The 24,169-nt window shown below is 38.4% G+C and overlaps 1 protein-coding gene across 1 annotated transcript in view; it reads right to left on the bottom strand.

Annotated features, from left to right (window-relative positions):
- The window catches only part of LOC149786658 (soma ferritin-like), a 20,453-nt gene extending 477 nt beyond the window's left edge, over positions 1-19,976 (bottom strand). Inside the window, exons 1-3 of the mRNA XM_089978243.1 lie at positions 19,817-19,976; positions 18,718-18,864; positions 3,004-3,129 (exon numbers count right to left, since the gene is read on the bottom strand). Coding sequence (XP_089834369.1) covers positions 3,004-3,129; positions 18,718-18,864; positions 19,817-19,921 — 378 coding nt within the window. The 5' untranslated portion in view covers positions 19,922-19,976. The remainder of the gene's footprint in view (positions 1-3,003; positions 3,130-18,717; positions 18,865-19,816) is intronic.
- Positions 19,977-24,169: the final 4,193 nt, after the last annotated feature.

Below are 24,169 nucleotides of genomic sequence, written 5' to 3'. Positions count from 1 at the left end.
AAATGAACAGACAAATACAAAGGGCCCATGCTCAGTGTGGGTATGATTCTGGTGAAATGATCTCCCTACGAATACGTTATTTTGGTTAAACCTGACCCATAATGTTTACTTCACTAAATTTCAGAAAGTTGTAATGTTATGTATATTTGATTTAATTATATCTGTTCTGATATGTATTTATTTCAATTTAAATATTTGTTTGTCAGTTTTATTTTTTAAAATATATTTCATTACATGCTATTGTAATGTAAATTTATTCACTTGAGATGATACTTTTTCCAGAAAATAGTTTGACCTTGACTGTTCGTTTTAGTAAACACCATGTGTTGACCTAGATCCTGACCTATTTTATTTTACAATGATTGGTTTTCGTCAGGGCCACACTGGGTGTATGTAATCTTAAACAAGTAAATAATTTCGAAGAGGTTCTGAAACATGAATAAATACCCCCTTTTTGTTTCAGAATACGATATAACCTTTGTTTTGGAGAGATATTCTCAGTAGTTGGGCTTTTTCGTTACACTGGAAGGTGTATGTTGTGCTGTTTGTGTATGTTGTGCTGTTTGGAGTTATTTCAAATTACTTGAATTCAAAAGGATTTTTTTAAAAACATTCCTGGAAAACGTGTGCTCATGTGAAATTTTTGAACAAGGGCAGCTTTAATATAAAAAAAATATTCATATTTCCATAACTGGAGTGAGATTTCCTGTTTCTACAAGGAACTGTAGACTTCAACACTACAGATTACAGCATACGTCTTCGCCTTCCATCTTGGATTCTTCGTCGGGACTCGAACTTGAAATCATTAGAACATTTTATCAGGACTTCTAAAATTTTATTCGTGGATTATTCTTGAATTATTTTTGGATTTGATTCTATAAAACCGTTAGTTCATATTCTTTTCATTCTTACAGAATTTCTCCAGGAAAATAAATTATTATATTTTTCAATGCTTGTTTTCACTCTTTCTTGTGTTACTGGTTATTTGAGCCTAAACACGTAACAAGAGTAATGAAATGTCATGTACCACTGTTGTCAAATTGGATGTATGTGTGACTTGGATTTGTAACGCAGGTTTAATAATTTTTCAGTCATATCGCTACGACGTCTGCAGTGTGACAGTTTTTAGTGATGTCTAGCACTGGGGCATCATGCCCAGTCACATTATCCTGACACCAGGCCAACCAGTCCTAACACTAACCTCTTAATGTTGAGCGCCAAGCGAGGCAGCTGTTAGTACCATTTATAAGTCTTTGGAATGACTCGGCCGGGCATCGAACCCACGACCTCTCGCATCCGAGGCCGATTGTCTAACCACTAGGTCACCAGAGCGGTCTGTTGTCAAATTGGAAACGTGCATTTAAAAAGCTGACATGTTCCAATGTTGCTAAAGCAACTGAACATTTGCTTTAGAACCATTAGAACTTAGTGACCTCCAGTTTAGTTTTCAGTTCCAAATCCCATGATGTTCATTCTTTCTAGAAATCTTCAAATGGCACAATCCAATCATGTTTGACGTTTTCTTCAAATTTCATGTGGCAGCAATAATAATCTCCCTCCATAAAGTTATACTCGAATCAGAACCTGATCTTCAATAAAAGCACCTGAGATAACGATTTCCTTTCCTGCCATTTTTCCAATAATACGAAAATTACTTTTATAGTATTATCTTATGCTACGTGTTTAAGCTCTAATAAACAGTAATAAAAGAGTGAAAAAGACGTGTTTGAAAAACAAATAATTTATTGTCTAGGAAAAACACTGCAAAATCTAAAAAAAATAAGAACTTACGGTTTTAAGAATCAAATCCAAAAATAATCCAAGAATAATCCATGATTAAATTTTAGAAGTCCTAGTAATTAAATTTGCTCCTGAATTCAAGTACGAGTCCAGACAAAATTCCAAAACGGAAGGCGATGACGTATGTTGTAGTCAGTATAGAGCCGATTTCTTTTTGGTGAACCACTGACAATAATATTCCAGTGTTTGAATTTCGGAATAAAATTTAAATAAATGTCTTTGTCCAAGAATTCTGTATAAGCACTCAAATATTTCCAGGAAAAAGATAATCTTTTAGAATCCTAATAATTTGAATAAAAATTAAAATATAGCTCCAAGCTAGTCACAAAAACACTTTCCAGTGTAAAAACCCAACTAATTAGTTTCTCTATAGACATCGGCATAAAACTTAAATACTGCGCGATTTCGGAAACCCCAGAATTGCGAAATAGAGGCTGTTTGCATATAAAATCACGTACTCCCAGTATAACCTTCATAAAACCAATCATTTTAATTATAGAAATAAATAAAAAAAAGTTGTTTACTTGTCTCAGTGATTTCTGCATCAAGGTTGGGAACTAAGTCAAAAATAGAAACAGTGTTTCTATTATAAGGTATTTATGAAAAGATTCAGGTCAAACTGAATTTTCTGGAAAATATAAAATTCCTAGTAAACAAAATTACATTACATTGACATGAAATGAAATTAAAATAATTATTTTTGAAACTAACAAACAGACAATTAAAATAAATCAAAATATAAATTAAATCAAATATAAATTAAATCAAATATACATAACAATAAAAGGAGGCTTTTACTTTGTAAATAATCGGAGATGTTTCCTGTAACCTATTTTTAATTATACGGTTTCAGACATTTAACTATTATATAGAACTACTATATGCTAAAACAGAAATTTAAAGCAACTGTTCTAACATTATACATCTGGAATTTTTGACAACACTTGTTTCCATTTTCTTCTGGCTGGAGGGACAGAGGAGTAATCCCCCCCCCCCATTAAACGCCCAGCATGGAAAGTGAACATGTATAGCTGAAAAGCATCAAAGCTATTCATTCGCAGTAAAATATTTTAGTACGAGTTTGTATATATTGACTAGCTGACCAGTGTAACTGATGTGGTGGGGTGGGGGTCCCAAGCGGTTTGTAAGGCCAATAAATGTTTTCTGTTGGAGAGAGATCGTCCATATACCTTTACTACTCACCCGAGGGTCAACACGAGACTCCGCCACCTTGTGGAGGTTGAGAAAAGCCTGGTTAACGCTCTTCTGTAGACCAAGAGCCACCTCCATTGCATCCAATCCAGTACCCCACTCGTCCCGATCAGGCTTCTGGAATCACATGACAAAGGATTATGGTATTTATGTGATAAGGTCAAGAAATTGCAGATATGATCATTTTATTTTGTTTCTAGCAGCAGGGAAGTTTAACAGACCTTCCTGCACAGACAAAATAAAGCTTCCTACGCAAACTTTCTCTGTAGAAGCCTCAGAAAGCAGAAATAACACCTTCTACGGGAATCAAATTTCATGCATTTCAGACTAGGTGCATCAGGTGGTCTCGCCGGTGTGTCAACGAGTATAGCGTCCGAGACAGGAAAAATAAAATAAGAGAAATGTTTTTTGTGTTAATTTTTTTGTTGCAACGTTGGGCTGCTTTGGCCAATTTTACGTCGCATTGAAATAATATACTTGAAAATAATATGAGTCAGAAAACTAGCACAGTTGGAGAGCCTCATTCTGCTAGATTAGCGCGAGAACAATTAGCGGCACTAAAGAAACTTATTCCAGTAAAGGAATTATTTAAGAAAAAAGTCCGAGCACACGAAGACACAGAGCAGGGATTTACCGAGTTATCGTCGAAATTATTGAAGCCAGTTACCGAAGTAACCGAAAGAGTCTTTTTTGGCGACGAGGACGATCCGGATATCAGGAAACGTGGAATTCTTCCCGTGTTGAGAGGTATCGAGGAACATTCACGAGTATTACCGGAACGATTAGCAATACTAGCACAACAACGCGGACAACAACCTGCAATTGGTTTTAAAATAAGTAAAGGAAAACCTAGAGTAGGAAAACCTAGAGTAGGAAAACCTGGAGTAGGAAAAAAAGAGTTTAATATCGAGGATTTAAGAGAAAATTTCACCGAGGCGGGATGGGAAATAATATCACAGCCGCTCTCTACGCTGTATAGTAATATAGATCAATTTGGTCAATTTGCGGAAAATTATTTTGATGGTCGAGGAGAATATCTGACTGATGAAGGAAAAAAGAGATACACAAACCGTAAAAATTGGTATAGTATGTTATATAAAGTTTACACGGGAAAACCACAGTCGAGAGAAACGGATCCATATTACAGAAGATTTTTAACAGCCGCAAAGGAAACATATAACTATAATGTGCAACAAGCGAAGGAAGAAAAGCAACAAGCGAAGGAAGAAAAGCAACAAGCGAAAGAAAAAAGAAGACAAGAGAAAGAAGAAAAGCCTAAACCTTCACCAAGAAAAGCAAGACCAAAAGAAAAAGTTCAACCACAGGAGGAAGATATTCAACCACAAGAAGAAGATATTCAACCACAGGAATTAGGGGCCAGACCAAAAGAAAGAATTCCACCTCAGAAAAAAGAGAGAAAATCAAAAAAGAAAAAAGATAAAAGCGACCAGGAACCAATAGTTCAACCACAAGAAGAAGATATTCAACTACAAGAAGAAGATATTCAAACACCTGTGCTGAAGGGACTTCGAATGTTAACTGCTGAAGAAATGGACTCTTTTTTAAGAGCGAAGAAGATTAATTTTATAGAAAACCTGCCGATTTTTATTTGAGAAAAGACAAAATTGATAATCTCAAAGATGACGGCGAAAGATTAATGACCGCTACGAATTATAGTCCAGAAAATCTAAGAAGATATGTGAACGAAGAGCACATTAAATTAGTCACATCAGGAGATTGGCCGGCGTTAATTCATTTTGGTAATTTAAGAAAGCCAATAAATATATACGATCATGAATATTTAAAATTTTTAGAGGAGGTTAGTATCTTCAGAAAATTAACACAATCAAGAGGTTATTTTCCAGAACATCCTAGTGGGATACCAGGGAATCCTTTCCCCCCCCCCCCCCCCAGGTACTCCACCACCACAAGATACAAAAATGGGAACCGGATATACCGTTTGCCTTGACAGCGTCGTCAACGATGTATCTCGCCTCGAAATATTAATCGGAGGAAAACGAGCCGGAAATAACTCTCGTGAAATAATCAACGAGGCCTCAGATATTTGTCAGCGATTATTCCGCGGTGGCGTCATCGACTCCTACATTTACAAAGAGCTCATTGACGAACTCATCGATTAAAACAACACAATTGAAATAACATGATTATTCACAAACATCAGCGCAGACCTAGACAGGTCCGCATAGTTAACTCTCGATTGCCTGTATATAAATATATTCACGGCAATGGACTCGGCGACATCGTTAAAAGTTTCGTCACGCGAGTAGTCCCTAAAATAGGACCCGCAGCTAAGCAAATCGCGTCAAAAGCAATAGGAAAGATTGGCGAGACTGTTATTTCTGGTATTGGTAATTTGGCCACTAAAGGCTTCGATGCTGTCAAAAGCAAAATATCAAATTTAATGCGTAAAAAACAACCCGTCAAATTACCTAGCACCAGCGAAATGCCCCCCGAAATCAGTAAAGCTATAAACGACGCAGCAAATAAAAAAATAAATGATCTAGCGCAGGAAGTTGCTAACACAAATCTAGCACAGGAAGTTGCAAATACAAGTTTCATATCAGGTAGCGGTCTTCGTTTTAGATGAACTTCATAATAATAAAATGTTCGCACAAGTGTCAAACGAAGTGTTCGACATGGACGAGCCTGTAGGCAGAGACACATCCGTGCGAGATTTCCAGTATTTCTCGTATGACGCAGTTGAACCGAATACATCTAATCGCTTGGAAATTCAAGTTCACGACACAACAAGATATTTTCTTCCATCTGAGGCGTATATCGAAGTTGTTGGGGAAGTTATTAAAGCAGATAATACCGTCTATGGAGCAAATTTTAGGGTCGGATTTGTCAACAACGGCATTATGGCATTATTCAAGAACGCCACTTACATGATCGACGGAAGAGAGATTGAGTCAATTACTAATGATGTTGACTTAGCAACGACGATAATAGGCCTAGCGAGATACTCGGATGATTTTACTAGATCAGCTGGCCCTAGTATGATGTTCGCCAAAGATAATTCTGATAACGCTGATCATAACCAGTATACCGTCAGAAGACCGAGAAATCACGCTAATAATGCTGACGCTGACGTCGAAGATATGATTATTAGTGCTAATAATGATTATAATCTCGGATTTGCCACGCGAAAATCTATGCTGCAAGGAGGTCGCAGAAGATTCTCCTGTGCTATTCCGTTATCCCATATATTCGGATTTTGCAGGCATTTCAGGAAAACCATCTACGGAGCAAAACACACCGTAACATTTGTCAGAAAAGGAAATAGCGATGATGCTGTCTGGCGAGAAGGTACTATTGATCCCGCTACTAATTTGCCACATGCCAATGATGCCGCGAATAATGGCGGCCAGGTAAAATTGCTTAAATTTACTTTGTGGATGCCAGCAATAACCCCGTCAATAATCGAGGAAGAAAAATTATTATCATTCATGAACCAAGGCGGTAAATCTGTCATGTCATGGCTGACAACAACAACAGATTCCACAAATACCGATATTGATGGTGATTTTACCTGGCGTATTGCATCGCAACAAGGTACCTCTGCGCCTAGGCATATCTTTATTGCTTTTTTGCACACGCGAAGATATCATCAAATGTACAGCCACATGATATTTGATAGCATACACGCAACAAACGTATCACTGAGAGTAAATGGCCAACAAGAACCATCAGAGGAAATATCAATTAATTTTGAAAATTACTCGACGGCCCGCGCGTATCATCGCTTGCTAAGTTTCATGGGTCGCGATCAAAATATCGATACCGGATTGCAAATATCGCAGCTAGATTTTAATACTCGCTATCCTATCTATTACTTTTCCTTGGAACATCTCGATTTGGTAAAACAATCCGTCGTTGATATCCATTTCAAAGCCAGAATTCGCACGGGAAATAATTTATATAAAGCAGTTGCGGTTATTCTCAGCGATAGGACAATGATCTTGGAAGGAATTAGCGGTAGAATGAGAGTCATCGACGCTCCTGTCGAGAAAATGTAACAAAAACCTAGATTTTCTAAATTTAGATTAAGCGATTATTAATATGCCGTATGAACACGTCAGCGTAACTCTGACCCCGGGTCAGATGAAAAAGCTCCAATCAGCGATATCAAAGCGATGCAGTTTGAAATTAACTTTGAAAAACGATCAAATTCAGGGCGGTCCTAACAAACTATCGCTAACTAAGAATCAACGTGAACGTTTCGCCAAAGCCAAATCAGCGAATTCTGGTGTTCATGTGAATCTTAGTATAGGCGCCATCAGAGACATGGTCAAAACGGGTGGAATTTTCCCTTTCCTAGCTGCTATTCCTGGATTATTATCCGGGGCTCTTCCGGCAATTGCAAAAGCGATAGGATTAGGTGCGGCCGGAGCTGTAGGCGACAAACTAGTACACAAAGTAATGGGAGGGCGATATGGTAAAAAAAAGGGAAGCGGCCTTTATCTAAGACGCCCCCCGTACGGATCCGGCCTAAGATTAGCACGGCCTATTCAAATTTAGAATTATTCAACGAAGCAAAAAATAAAAAAATAAAATTTTTCAGAGGCGTATTTATGCGGGATCAACTACCAGAAAAACCAAACCCCACCGAGACAGGAATAATAAATCTCGACTCAAATACCGGTCCTGGCACACATTGGGTCGCCTACGCGATTAATCCTCGCGAAGTTGTTTATTTTGACTCGTACGGATTAGCTCCACCAAAAGAATTCGTCAATTACGTGTCAAAGTTAAATATTCCAATTTGGTATTCGACACTTCCGACGCAGACGTTAATGGATCCACCGATATGCGGCCCTGAATCAATTAACGTCCTCGACGCAATTTCAAAATCATCCGACCCGTATCATAGAATCGTATTTGAATATGCCATAGATAAATATCATGGTTGATATTTACGGGAGATTCCTCTACAGGAAGAAGGAAGCAGAAGTGACTGACGTCGATCTATCAAAATTCGCAACCAGGGATGATATTAATAATCTTCTATCGCTGTCAGAAGTGGATCCTGGCGAAGTTGCTGTTTTTCAGAGCCGCGAAGGAAGATTACAAACCAGCAACGTCAAAATAACTGATATAATCAAGCGAGACGAATATAACGATCGCATTAATCAATTTACTAGCCTGTCAGATTCGGTATCAAAATCCATCGCTGATATCGCCGATATTATAGCGAAGTTACCCCTGAAGGCTAATATCGCGGATGTGGAAAAAAAGGACAACGAGCTATCAGCAACGTTGCTTCTGAAGGCCGATAAAACATTATACGACGATCTTCAGGACAGATTGACAAAGAGACTTAGCAGGCTAAATAACGATCTTAAAAAACTTGACGATGCCTTAGCTAAATTTAGCAAAAAATTTGAGGAAGATATAAAAACATCTGTCGATATCTCCACCACCGCAAACGAACTAGCAAAGAAAAAAGTCGACCAAGCATCGCACAATGATCTCAACGAGAGAGTAAGAAAAATCAACGAGGATATTACTAATATTCTCGCCGATATTACCGAAATAAATATCGTAATGAGTCAGAAAAGCGATAAAACATCACACGACGATCTCAGCGAGAAAACGAAAAAAATCAACGAGGATATTACTAAAATTAACGATGAAATTTCCAAGATACACCAAATCACAAATGAAAAAGTCGATAAGACATTACACGGCGATCTCAGCGAAAGTGTGAGAAAAATCAACGAGGATATTACCAAAATCAACGATGAAATTTCCAAGACGCGTGATTTGGCGCCTCAAAAGGTTGATGTATCGTCGTATGACGGAGAAATTCGAGATTTAAATGCGAAACTTCTCGACGCAACTACAAAAATTCGAGATTTTAACACAAAAATATCGTCAATGAATCTTGGGAGATCAGCGCGTATTTCGATACCAGCGGAGGTAGAAACAGAAAATCTTCCCTGCCATGTACCATTTGTGGTAAAAATACAAGATATTGAGTGGACACCTGAGAATAACACATTTAGCTTTACCTCGCCAATTACTGGCGTATATCGAGTATATATCACCGGAGGGACAAAATTCAATGTAATAATAGACGATGGTTATGATTTTCGTGAATATGGTCCTGGGTTTTTTGTTATTACTATATTTAAAAATACAACAAAAACTTTTAGGCTAGAACCACAAGTTAGAACCATGATGATGGCCGATTGTCAAGCAATTTTCGAATATTTATCCGGAATATATCCAATTGGTTAGATAAACTGACTAATAAATGACCGCATCGGATTACCGTTACAATCAGGCGCGTTCATGGCAGGATTCGCTAAAAAAACTTCTCGACGAGTATCAGGTAAAAATAAAAAAATATCAGCGTAGATTAGTTGCCATCGATGTTGCTGTGTACGCGGTAAGTGCAATAATCGCCGGTGCAGGTATAATCTTATCCGCGGTAACAACAATCGCGCCGATCATAGCAACGATAATAATCTCATCGACAACAACAATCGCTGGTGTTCTCAATATTATCGCAAAAAAAATATCCTCGTGCACGAATGAGAAATTGTCTCTATACACGAGTAAATTATCCCAGGTCAACGAGGCGTATTCGAAATTATCGTCGTTGCTTTCTGAGAGTCTCAACGACGGCGTTATATCCGATCTCGAATTTTCCATGATGATAAATATCTACTCTGAGATTGAACAAATGAATATCAATAATGTCCGAACTAACTCAAATCGTGACAAACACGACACCGCCGATAACGACACTGATATCGGCAAGCTCAACCAGGCCAGAATTTAGTATCGATTTTCCAACACCAATTAGCGTTAAAGAAATTGCGCTGTCACAGTTACGCGTCTATAACAGCTGGCCCAATGTTAGGTCGAAATCATTCGGTAGATTATCATCGAATAATTCGCTTGTTTTTGCCAATAAAAACCGCCCCGATGGAACTCCCGATTGGATCGTCGTTGGCATACCAACAGGCAGTTACGAAATTGAGCAAATTGATAAGGAACTTACCAGTAGGATATCGAATATAACCGGCGATGCTAATCCAGGAATAAAAATATTAACACACGAACCAACGCTGTCATCGATAATCGAGGTAAAATCGCCATATGTCGTCGATATTTATCAGTCATCGATTAGGACAGTGCTAGGTTGGCCCGAAATCGCACCTCTGGCAAAACCAGAAAAACCAGATTTTATTATTCCAGGTTGGCACGAAGAAGCTCCTCCAGAGCTACCGGAGCCAAAAAAATCAGATTTTATCACCGACGAAGAATGGTACGGAGATTATAGACACAAGCCTCTGATCCACAGCGCCATCAACCTCATGAATAACCACAAATTTAACCTGGTGGTGTTCGCTTTTACTTTTAGGGACGAAAGAATTCTCTCGTGGTTGCCTCTTCCTAAAATTCCCCCCCGGTGTGAAAATCTTCGACGCTACCAACATTAACATGATAATAGCCCCATAGACGGTATCTTGGTAAGAAAAACCCTCGACGAATTTAATCAAGAACATAAATTACAATTAAATTTATTGCGGGGATTCTTTCATGAATGTATCTTAAATAAATCAGGCTCATGCAGCGAAATTATCGGACGCGTGAAGTTTTTAAATCAACTCGCGAATGATGTTGAATATTATCACGGTATGTTCATTCGGGCGATAATCGACGATATATCAATTGCCGATTATGTTCTTCCTATTATCAAATTCGAGTTGATCAAAAATTCAGGAGAAAAACAAAAATTCATGACAGTATTCGGATTAACCGAGGAAACGCTACCAAATTTCAAATTTCCTGATTATGATGTTGATAAAATGAGAAAATCCGTCACTGATACCATCGATGATTTATTTCCGAAATTACATGCCGCGTGGACTAAAAAAATACAATCAGAATCGATTCTCAAACACAATAATGATCCTGCCGGGCAAGGGCGGCATATCTCGCCGGGTATCGTTAATATAACGCAGGTCATCGCGATTTATCTTCACGCGGATGTTGTTGAAAACAGCTACAACGTGGATTCGTCTGTGTCAGAGCAGGCACAGCAGGGATTTATCTTATATTCGTTTTCACCTAGCGCCTCTCCGGGTTTTTTGATAATAAAAGAGCCAGTAAATCCGTTTTACCTGCGATGCCACAATCGATTATTATCGAAGATAAATTTCAAACTGACGGATCAAAATGGAAATTTGCTTGATATACGCGAGGAAACACTGAGTATCAACTTGCTGGTGAGATCGTAGAATTGGAATCGAAGATTCTTAAGATTCAAGATTTTTAAATCTGCCCGCCAGAGAAAAATAACCCAAAAAATAAATAAAAACCAGGAAATTTTTCAAAATTAGTAAATTTCTTAATTTTGATGGGGTAAATACCCGTCAAATTGAGTAATTTATATAATTTAGTAAATTTGTTGGGGTAAATACCCGTCAAATTAAGTAATTTGTGTAATTTTATGTTTTTGGTGGGGTAAATACCCGTCAAAATTAAGAAAATTGCACAATTTCAGTAAATAAATTAATTTAGTAAATAATAAAAAAAAATAATAAAAATTAGAATCGGAGATTCTTGAAATTAAGAAATTTGTGTAATTTTATGTTTTTGATGGGGTAAATACCCAACAAATTGTGTAATTTATATAATTTCGTGAATCTGCTGGGGTAAATACCCGTCAAATTGAGTAATTTATATAATTTCGTAAATTTGATGGGGTAAATGGTAGTCAGAAACAAGAAAATTGCACAATTTCAGTAAATAATGAAAAAAAAAATAATAAAAATCAGGAAATTTTGTTTTTTTTTGTTGATAGAAATTTTTAAGAATCTTCGATTTTAATTTTACTCTCATCGACCAGCTTTTTTAGCTGCCTGACGCGCGAGCTGGTAATTTTTCTCGACTCATACTCGTCTGATAAACTCGATCTAACTTTTTCTACCAGCGTCGATAATTTAACGAAATCCTCGATTTGATCATCGCTGACAGACGCAAGCGATTGATACATCGCAATCTGGATTTTCTTTATGAACTTGTATTCGGATGGTAGCGTGTACCTGTTTTCGAGTTTTCCTTGGACGATAGTCTCAAATTCGGACCGGATTTTACCTGCGTCCAAATCCGAAGACAAATTTACATTTTTTTTCAGATCCTCGATGGCTTCGATGATATTGTTTACGTTTTCCTCGTTCATTTATATTTATATTTTGTAATATTTAATTAATTTTTAATCTGATATTATTGGAATATAATAAAATTCGAACCATGCACCAAATCGGTAGGAGAATGTCGCGTTTATTATTTTTTCTGTCGCACGTTGCACCGATGCTGGATTAATATCAAAATATTTTGCAGCGGCACTCATCGATGTGAATATAATTTCCTCGTTTGTTTCTCGATTTATTGATTTAACTGCCTTAGATGGTCGCCGTACGCCACCGGTATTACCAAATTTGGAATTTTCACTCGGAGTTACCGCCCGAAGATTTAACAGTTTGTTGTTAAGTTTATCTCCGTCGATGTGGTCGATAACAAGACCGACTTTTATTGGTCCGTGAAAACATTCAAATACAAACTTATGACAAAAATAACCTTCGCATCTTTGTTTTTTTGCTTTTGCTAATGGTAAATACAGATAACCCGAATTACAAACATGACCAACACGATTCTTTGTTCTAATATTTCTAACGATACCATCGGACGACGCCTCGTATCCAGTGATCGTTGGGTGAGATTTAAACTCGTGTGTCATTGTTGATTCAGGAATCTCTGATTTCAGGCTCATATATGATAATCTATTTGTTTAAATCGTTATTTGCTTTGAATCGATTAATATAATCTTCTTCGCATGTTATCACCGACGAGGATCTTTTTTCATAATATCTCCGCAATTCCCGATAATTCTTTCCTCCACATGCCAAACACAATCGAGTTTTCCCTCGCGTGCCAACTTGACAAACTAAACATCGCTGTGGTCCTTTGCTACCACGCCGAATCGCATGTATGTGAGCGCCACAATAATCGCCTCTGCAGGATTTGTCACAATTATTTGTTGAGCCGATTAGTATCCATTTGCAATGCATTATTATAATTTAAACATTTGTCTAAAATATAATCATGGATGTATTTGATCTTGATGAGGCAGAATATATTATACCTGAAGTTGACCTAGCGAAAAAAGAATTTTTCGATGATGGAGCGATTCACACTTGGTCGACTTGGAAAACAAATTCCGTTGATGCTACGATGAATCTGGAGCGTGCTAAGAAAATAATCGAGCATATAAAAACCGAGCATTCCGAGGAGCGATTTATCTTTGGAATAAAATTTATCGCACAAATGCCCGACGATACTTGGATTATTCGAGATAAACGAGATCCAGTGCGTGGCGGTAAGAAAAACGTTATTCTCGATAAAAACTCTAAGCATGGATTATTACTTGGAATCGATGGTCCTTATTATGCTAGGGCATATCCATCTAGTGCAGTTGTTTATGGAATTTATCGGCTAAATAACAACCCGGACGTGAAAAATCTACCTGCGATGAAAGAATCGCCGATGATAAATTGCGTGGCTGAGCGTGTTATCGAACATATGAAAAACGCTCGACGTGGATCTGGTCTGACCCAGTTGAGGCTGGATAAAATTAACACGTGGGCAAAGACCGTCGCTGATGGTGCATCTGTGGATGATGTGGCTGCGTTGAGCAAAAAACTTAAGTTTCCTATCACAGTGAAAACGCTATCGGGAGAAATATTATACTCGTCGCCGTATAGATCTCGAGGAGCGCCAATCGAGATTGTCGATCACAATTCCCACGCGTGGACGCAGTCGGTGATGATATTTCCGCGGGATCGCATTGTCAAATTTTATCCCACAGATAATAAATCTGAGGAAAATTCTACGGAATTTTCTGCGAAGGACAATTCCGATGCCATGTTTAGATTTATCAAAAAATTAAGCGCGTCTGATCCAATATCGACATGGTTATTCTCGAGCGAGGAAAGATACGATCAGTTTATTTTACCATGCGGTGATATATACCGGGATGAAATATTACACGAGTCGATGAAAAAACTCGCGGTAAAATATTCGTCAAATCCCGATCAGTTACTAACGAATTGTTTTACGGTTCCGTCTGTGGCCGCTCATGCCGCTAGAGAGAGAAACTCGTGGAAGCCTACGAGGAACGAATTCCTCGCTGATATTCAACTTAGCTGTATCGAATACGGCCATGGTGGATTGTGGAATACCAAGCACGATTTCGAAGATATGATCTCCGTTGACATGAGCGCGTGTTATCCTGGAAGTTTTCTTGGATATGGCGATTGTGCAGATTATTTTGCTAAATTCGGCCATCCTACCAGTGAAATGACAAGAGTAGCGATTAACGGACCGTTGCCTGATTTTGCCATGACCGGATTCGCCTGTGTTACTTCGTTCGAGTTTGCTGAAAATTTACATAAAATTTGCTATATTTGGTTCGGTAGGCATTTCTCCCAGCGCCGTTGGGTTCCTACGGTGTTGTTGAGATATATGCTGGATTCGTCGATGTTAGTAACGTTGACGGTGAGCGAGGCGATTATATCCTACAGAAAACAGATCGAGGTGTGGTTGCCAACAGATTGTGACAACGCGAAAGATATCGGAAGAAAAATAATCGGTAAATTTACTCAAGGTGGATCCGTTGATCATAAACACCGGCACGCTAGATTATTTATCAACGATGCCGAGATGGATTTTATAATCGCCGATACGGTATCGCGAGGAATATTCTGCAACAGAGAGAATATTATGATTGATGGAGCAAAGTTAGGTACCGTGATTAGCTATCTTGACGGAGAATCAGCGCAATATACGCATTTACGGTCGTCGATGCTCGCTTATGTTAGTATAAATTTACTCTCGATGATAAATAAATTTTCTGATATCACGGTAAGAGTCGCAACAGATTCGTTTTATATCGATAAAAAATACCAAGATAGGCTGAAAAATTTAATCACCGATGGTAGCTCCTGGGGGACGTGGAGAATAAAAAACGAGGATATTCTAGATTATTGCGAAGACGCTGATGTTGAAGATCGCGATGAATTTCATCAGGTAAATTTGAAAAATCTTCAGGCGCATCTGCATTTGACCCAATTTCACGTAGCAAATTCGTCTACCTAAATGGTCCTGGTGGTAGCGGTAAAACAACGCGAGCAATAAATTTATTTACAAATTCCGATATGATTGTGTTGACTCCGACTCACAGATTAGCGCGAGAAATAAAGCAACGCGGCGTTGGTTCTTGCACGTATCACAGTTATTTCAAATACAGTGGTGGATCATGGGATTCGGCTCGTATGGGAAACAAATACATCAACAAGATTATAATATTTGACGAAATTTGCACGGTGAATCTAGATATGCTAAAATCGATCTTAGCTTGGTTGGAAGGGAAAAATACCGCTGTGATAATGTGCGGAGATCACGGCCAACCTGATCCTATCGATGGTGAATCTCCTCATGAATGGCTCAGAAACTTCGTTGATTATTACGAGGAAATCGACGCCGATTATAGATCGACTGATATTTTACTGACCGAATTTAAGAAATTGATTCGATTACAACCGAATAAGATTCAGTGTGACGTAATGAGAAAAATAATCGACGAGACTCCGATGAGCGATTTTCTAAATTTGTGGCGTCCCGATCATTTGATCGTTGCTAGTAGGAAAATTATTCGTGATATTATTCAGGAAATGTTATTCAAGCTGCACTGTGAGAAATTTTCAACGCTGCAGGTACCGTTATGCTATAGGCCCGCTAATACTAGGAAACAAAATATCAGTGTTGCTCTGCCATGCGGAGAGGAAAAGATTTTGGTCTTGAATGATATTATATTCGTTGATATTAATCTCGTTAATGACGCGATAAATGCAGAAAAATCACCGTGGAAACTGGGATACGCAAGAACGATACACTCATCGCAGGGATTGACCGTAGATAGTCAAGTTTGGATCGTCGATGATAGAATTTCCTGGTCAAATTTAGTATATTTAGCCGTGTCGAGAGTAAGAAAATTATCCCAGCTAGGTAGAATTCGAGTAAATCACATCAGTGACGCTGGCGGTAGTTGAGTATCTTCTGGGACTAATTGTAATTCTTCCTTGGTAAATCCGCGTTGTGGCGCGTTGTGGCGCTAACGAATCTAGGATATAAATCGCTGGTCTTCCTGACGATCTTGTTACGGCGGATATTTTATGTGTTGTGACACTCCAGGTTGGGTCGGTTGCTCTTTTTCTGCCTCCTTCAGCCTCGCCTTGCTTATATAAATATCTGACCGTGACGCGATCTCCGTTGCTGTTTTATTCGATAATGGCTCTGCTTCTTTATACCTGCTAGCGATATCAACGACTGTTAAAACGTATTTATATGTGACTCCGTCGACGGTATCGTAAGGAAGAAACATAAGATCAGCCTGATGGACCTCATTAGGGACGCTGACAGTGAAACTCGCGTACGGTATTTTTTTAGGCGGAGGAAGATATATTTGCCAAATTGCCTGTTTTGATAGCCACGATTCAGCGACGGATTGTTTTACTTTAGCGGCTTTAGCGAGTTTGGCAATTGCTGATTTTCCTCGCCAAAATCCTCGCGGAGAATAATATATTTGCTCCATATTATTTACCAGCACCGAATACTAATTTGCCTTTCATCGCGCCTTTTATCAACCAGGATGCCAATTTCTCTTTGAAACTTTTATCGGGAATCGCGTCTAGTGCGTGAATTAGCTTGATATCAGCGAGATGTCTTTGTTGTAAATCTCCGCTGCGATATGCGAGGTCGTGGTAGTAACAAGCTTTATCGATTGCGTTTACCGGATCTTCACCTTGCTTTGGTTGGTCATTATCGTCGAGTCTGATATCGAGCCTCGTTCCGGGTCCACAATAATTATACCCTGGCAGATGCTTTTCTCCGGGATATTTTGCCCAGGGGGTCCCAGGTAGATTTGTCAAGGAGGCTGCGATATCTCCTCCGGTTCTTCTATTTTTTTTTTTACAAATCTGAACTTGCGTGTCTTACAAACTTCGCATTCTCCTGCAATTGCGTTTCTGTTATTGCGTGTAACGATTTCGGTTGGATTTATCGTAGCTGTGTGTGTGCGACACTTAACACAATATAGATCCATGTATTCTAGTAACATGAATGTAATTGATTTTTCAGCCACGAAACGACGCGAGCAGGTAAAACATAATGCGGTATTACCGAATTCGATTAGAATGATAATCATTGGACCATCTGGATCTGGTAAGACGCAGTTGTTGCTAAATTTGATTATGCGATGGCTAAAATGGGATAAATTGTACTTGATTGCACCATCCGTGGACGATCAGCGATGTTATCAAGTGCTAAAAGAATTTAGCGACAATACCGACGAAGGCACAATCGAATTCATCACAGATATCAATGAAGCTCCATCCGTGGAGAATTTGGACGGTGATGTTAATAATCTTGTTGTATTCGACGATGTTATGCTGGACAAGCAGACCAACCCGGCTAGGATATTCTCGCGTGGCAGACACAAGAACACCGATGTTATTTACGTAACACAGAGATATACGCAGATTCCAAAGGTGATCAGGGACAATTGTAATATCTTGTCGGTATTCAATGGCGTAGACACGCACACGCTGAGAAATATTCATCAGACCTGGTGTAACGGCGACATGGACATAAACAAATTCAAAAATTTATTTAGCCGCGCTCAGGCAACACCGCACGGTTTTATTACGATAAATCTTCACGATCCACGCAGTCGGTATCGAATTGGTCTCGATCAAATTTATTCATGAAAAAAGCAGCCCCTAAGACAACAAAAAAATTAACACAAAAAAATCTCCCTAGAGAATTTCTCTTATTTTATTTTTCCTGTCTCGGACGCTATACTCGTTGACACACCGGCGCGACCACCTGATGCACCTAGTCTGAAATGCATGAAATTTAATCTCCGTAGAAGGTGTTATTTCTGCTTTCTGAGGCTTCTACAGAGAAAGTTTGCGTAGGAAGCTTTATTTTGTCTGTGCAGGAAGGTCTGTTAAACTTTCCTGCTGCTTGTTTCTTGTGCATCATTTTACACAAGTGCTCACACCCAATTGGGCCTGGTTCGGTAAGACTGAATTTTATCAAACAGCACCTCGTGCACAAAAACGATCCCGTCACAAATTCAGGCTGTATACAAATCAGGTTACAATGCTGCTATACATGTGAACAGTTCATTATGGAGGTCATTAGTAGTGTCTAAATGATCTAATTTAATCCTTTCCTTGTCATGATTGGACAAAAGTTTTAATTTTGATGGACTTCCTCAAACATGTGTCAGAATTACAATACTGGTCGTTGGCTTCTAACATGCCAGAGATCTCCCTGTTCGTTTGGGTTTGGAGTTAGGACAATTCCATTGTCCACCATGTAAGTAAGAAGGAATAACATTGTTTAAAGCTAGCACGTGCAATTTCCTCTAAGGCTTGAGCCTAATAAACAATTTTTAACGCCACGCAATACTATGTAAATGAGTGGACAAAAGCAGGTCGCTCACATAATGTTCTCCAAATACCGTTTCACTCTCCATATGTGCATATCCTTTTCATGTACAAAAAGTGTCAATACAAACCATTTTGACTTCTTTTTACTAACCTTGATATTCTGGAGAACGATGCGGCCACCTCGCTTGTTCTGATACTTCATCAACTTCTCTGCATGCTCTCTCTCCTCCTCAGAGAAGTTCTTGAAGAACTTGGCAAACCCTTTCAGGGCCACATCATCCCGGTCAAAGTAGTAGGACTAAATGAGAAACGGCTATCAAAATATTTTTATATCATTCTTAAAAGCAGGATTCCGAGTCTTAATGAATTAAACCTTTGCCTTTATATATCAATGCAATCTGAAAGTAATTTTACAACTTTATTACATGTCTGATAACATTTTATTTTATTCATCTGGGCTGAGATCAGTTAATAGTATTGTCTTCAAGTACACTTTTATGTAAATGTTGATGCATACTTCATACAGAAAGACCTACTGAAAAGAGTATAATATTTGCAAAAAATTACCATATAATGTTACTCCTCAATATTTCCAACACTAAAACTGGTCACTGAAATTAATTGACAAGTTTTTCGGTGCCATCGCAAAACAACCAAACTAAAAAGGGTTAAAACGTTTCAGAGAATAGTGGCTGGTGCATATCGATGTAGGCCATCTTTTTAAAAGAATGCCCTGGAAAAAAATCTGTTGCGGTAATGCATGTTCATGCCACCTTTCATCAAGTGCAAAATGACACGCATCGTTGAATTTTGAAGGTCGTATTGTATCTAACAAGTTTACACTACTAGTGTTTTGAAACGTCACGTCTACACTGGCTTTTATGGTTGTCTAGTTAACCACATCCATTTATGCACTATTCTGCTACCAAACTAGATAAGCACAGGTCTACAATATATACATATTTCATTTCATATTAATACATTTTTTTAACACCAGGTATGACTAGTACACGTAACTAATGTGTTAACAATCGTGGTAAACGGATCTTTCCATAAGGAACTGCGACTTTATTCCGCTGCAGCGATATTGAATATTATGGTATAAAAAATAATTAATGTTAAAAGTGGTCATGTACGATAATACTGAAAATGTTAATGAAGCAGACACTGCTCGCAAACTACATAAAACTTGATACATGAAGGTGCTTCTCTTTAACATTGCCCTGGCAGCCATTTTGTTTGCAACTCACCATGGACTGGTAGACATAGCAGGCATACAGCTCCATGTTGATTTGCTTGTTGATACCGGCTTCACTTTCGGCATGGTAGTTCTGACGTGGTCTTGTCTGTGCCATTCTTAAGATAGTAACGAATCAGCTTATCTTTTTTTTTGTTTTACAAAAGTTTTTTAAGTTGGAATGTATATTTGCTCGTACGTTCACTGACGCAGCAAAGCAAATAACACCAGATATAATACGAGACTAACGAGCTGCAGCTTTTATATGCTTTCAAGACCCTGATGATGACGTCATCATGGAGTTACTGTAGTATGCAATACTATCTAGATTCTAATTACAACTGCCACAGATGGCGGAGTATATGAAAGGTGGATCGTCATTATATGATCCAATATGCTGTCCCAGTTTCTACATTACGACCGAACAGTTTCAGGGGTACAGAAGGGTGGACAAAGTTCGAATGTTTAAACCGGAAATTCTACTGTCCGTCCCTTTGCAAGAATTACTGAACTTTAAAAAGCAATGCAGTATGATAGAACGTGTGATAAATCGCAATTTTTAGAAACCTTTATATGACATAGAAATTACTTAAACAAAAAAACAAACTGAAGCAAAACTGCATGAAAAAAGTTAGTATGTTTTTCATATGTATATAAATAAAACGTAAGCAGCAGAAAATTAGTTGAATTTTGGGGAGTGTCGTGTGCTGTTTTGTGCACCAAATATCGTATAAACAAACTTTCACACACATGTATGATTCAAATTTGGTGTGTGAAAATGGGGAAAACCAAATGCAAAGGCGTATGGACGGCCGTTTTGATATATTTCCAATGCGATATATCTCTGTCATTCAAAATAAATTACTGAGCTCTACAATTGAATTAGAGAACTCTATATACCAATTAGAAACGTCTCTAATTTGCTCGCATTAATTTCTTTTATTGTTTTAGATCACTGTAATAGAATAAGAGACCCCTGTAATATAATGAAACACCTCAATAATATAATATGAGACCTTTATAATGAAACTAGAGACCTCTGTAATAGATTTAGAGGCCACTCTAATTCAATCAGACAACTATCTCTTCAGCCATTAATTCGACAAACTTCATTTTTGTTTTTGTATGACGATTTCTCCCGCCACATCATCGGCCGGATAGGAAGACGTCTTGAATATCTGAAATAGCCCTAAAATGACGCCAAAGCTATTCATAGTTTGACAACAAAGCGTGTTATTCATTATATGGCACTAAATTGTATTAGTCATCGTATGACACTAAAGTGTGTTAGTCATCGTATGACACTAAAGTGTGTTAGTCATCGTATGACACTAAAGTGTGTTAGTCATCGTTGGATGGAGAATAAGCCTGTATGCAAATCTGAAAATATAGCCAGATATAGTGAAGTATGTTGGTACTGCTGATGTAGAACAGATATCCAACCCAAGAAACAAATCATGCGATAGACTAAGTTGAGCAGTGAAGACAAGTTACATGGGTCCGATCAGGTCAGGTGTTAAGGGGGGTGGGGGCAAAATGTAAAAAAGCCCTGACTTCTCTCGAAAGGGCACAAAGGAAAATGTATATGTGTCTATTTACTCAAAGTGCGCATAATGCCCAATAAACGTGCGCAAGAACTCGATGGTAGAATTTTAAGTGAGAAGTAGGTGTATGTTTGTTTGTGCACGTTTGCTTTCAGCCGGGGAAGTTTTAGAAACCCGGAAGAACCCATCTGTTTAAATTATAATTCTTTTCGGCCTTGCAGCACGGCCGTGATCATTTGTTCAGTTCTATTGTCTGATGTTTCCACAATTGTATCACTTTATTTGTTCAGATCGTTCGTTTCATCTTTATTTATATTTTCCTGTTCCTCAGTTTCCCTCTGTCCGTCCATGTTTTCATTGCCCTGCTTTCCAATTGGTCATCATTCGAGTCCTTTTCCATTCCGTCTGTCTCCGCGTTTCCGTCGACCCTATCTTCTATTTCCTTATCTTCCTTTTTTCTTGTAACTTAATATTGTTATTTTTGGAGGAGGGATTTTTGTTTTGGGTGTTTTAAATTTGATATGTTTGCGGGATTTGGTCCCCCTCTTGAGTCCATTCCCCTGAATTTGATTTCGTCTCTTTCTTTCTTTTACAGCTTGGGTCGAGTTGAGGTGTTTGAGGCCAATTGAGTCCTCTGGTATCCCATCATGTTGCAGTTCACCTTCCGTGGAAGTTTCTCACCACTCCTCGTCCTCGTCAGAGGATACTTTCCCACTGTTATGTGATACATCCTGTAATACATACTATTTCCTTTGTAGAAGCAGTTTCGCTTCTACTTCTGCTAGGGGCGAATGGCATTTCGTGAGGGGGACTGCCCCCTTGAAGTCTTCCCACTCCAGGTCCTTTTGGTGATCTATATAACCTTTTGTGCTTTTCCCTGCGAAAACAGTTGAGCTACTTGTAGCTTGAATCTCATACGTCCCAACTGTAAGGGGAACATTTGCTGAGAGTTGTTGCCCACTTATGCTCCCCGTCTGGCTACTTGATACTTGAGACTGAGGCATCTCTGGCACTACTTCGTTAATATTACTCGGTAAGGGTCTTCTATGTTGCTCACGGTGTTATGCTGGATTGCATTGTTTATGAAGTAACCTCCTGTACCTCAAGCATTTCTCTCTCCTCTTCTCCTATCTCATTTTCGTGAGGGAAGGTATTGCTTGTTTTTGATGCATGTTTTTCCTGTTCTCTATTTTTCTCACGATTTACATAGTATCTATCTCGATTGGTAAGTCTGACATATGGATATATACTTATTTCAGCCCAATCTCTCTAGTTATGGGTGGCCTCACTTATAGTTGCTCTTTGCCCCTTGGTTTCTATTTATCCCATTAAGAGCATTGGCTTTTTGTTCTTGAGATAGAAGATACACCCCACCCCCATTAAGAAGGGCATATATACTCTCCACTTTATATCCCTTACTTGCAGAGATACTCTCCACTTTATATCCCTTTACTTGCAGAGTTATTACTATATCTGCCTGCATATGGCGGTGTCGGCTGCTACCAAAGTCTAATTGGCACCCCGGTGGGTGGTGTCCTACTAACCTCTGTTGCCCACTCCTCCTTCCACTGTTATGTTGAAGTAGTTGTTCAAGTTATTTCCCATGTTGTCTCCGACTTGAAATCTGTACACTGTTTGAGCTGTACAAACTTCACTCCTCACAAAGTTGAAATAGAGTCTAAATCTACTTTGAAGATGATGATACAAATGTATGTTAAACTTGCCCAATTATAATTTCCACATGAAAGTTTTCAATTCACAAATTTTTCAACGCATTCATTCATAACATTCAAGATACGGCCTTTTAATAGCTCAAAATAAAAATTTCTACAGTGTTGGCGCAAGGACTATAAGTTTCAGAAAAATTGGTCCCACGCTTGAAGATTATCATATCAAACTCCTAGCTTGTAAGAGAAATTCAAAGAAAACATCACTATCACAAAAACATATATGAGATACCAAAACAGTCTTGAGGTCTACTCACTACACATGTGAGCAAAGTTCAGTAAAGGTGAATACAAAAAAAACCAAAGAAAAACAAAACAGTACAAGTAAAAAGCCACAAAGGTGAGATGTGTTGTAAGAAAGATTTTTTGTGTGCAAATAAATGAATGTAGAGTATGTGTAAAAGCGTGAATTACCGGTCCATCTCTTGTTTAGTTCGAGAAATAGCAGAACCATATTTGAATAATGTCCTCCTCGATAATGAGTGTCAGAATCAATAATGTTGTTATATCAATTTGTGATCCGCCCATGGCACATATAGCGCACACATAAACATTGTTTCAACAGTAGGCTATCGCTTCTGTACTATTTAGATCAGTGATGAATTTCCACAGGTTAATCATTAACGACATAAAGAAAATAACGAACAAAATAGTATTACTCCCTGCGTTTTACTCGTATTAGTCCTGTTACACATTTTCATTTGAAAACTCTTTTGGTCCAATCCGCTTCTCTTCCCCTCCTCTTCTCTCTCTCTCTCTCTCTCTCTCTCTCTGTAAAATTTACAGACAAACCAATTAACGGAAAGGGGAAAGAGAGCGATGGAAAAATAAAAACAATCGTACGGTCGGTAGCAATGTTAATTAAAGCATAATAATGAGTAGTTAATGGGGGCACCCTACGTAAAATGGGAATTAGCATTACAGACCCCTCTGGGCAAATCTACGTACAATGGAAATTTAACATGGCGAAAAATCGTGGGCAAATCTACGTACAAGGGGAATTAACATGGGAATAAATCGTGGGCCACTTTACGTACAAGGGGAATTTAACATGGGGAATAGAGTTTGGGCTTGTTTAGGGACAAGGGGAATTGA

This window comes from Sinohyriopsis cumingii, chromosome 12 (genome assembly GCF_028554795.1).
Source record: "Sinohyriopsis cumingii isolate HCF-2022 chromosome 12, ASM2855479v2, whole genome shotgun sequence".
Classification (NCBI taxonomy): Eukaryota; Metazoa; Mollusca; class Bivalvia; order Unionida; family Unionidae; genus Sinohyriopsis; species Sinohyriopsis cumingii.
The sequence above is the reverse complement of the archived record's forward strand: the minus strand, read 5'-3'. Positions and strand labels throughout refer to the sequence as shown.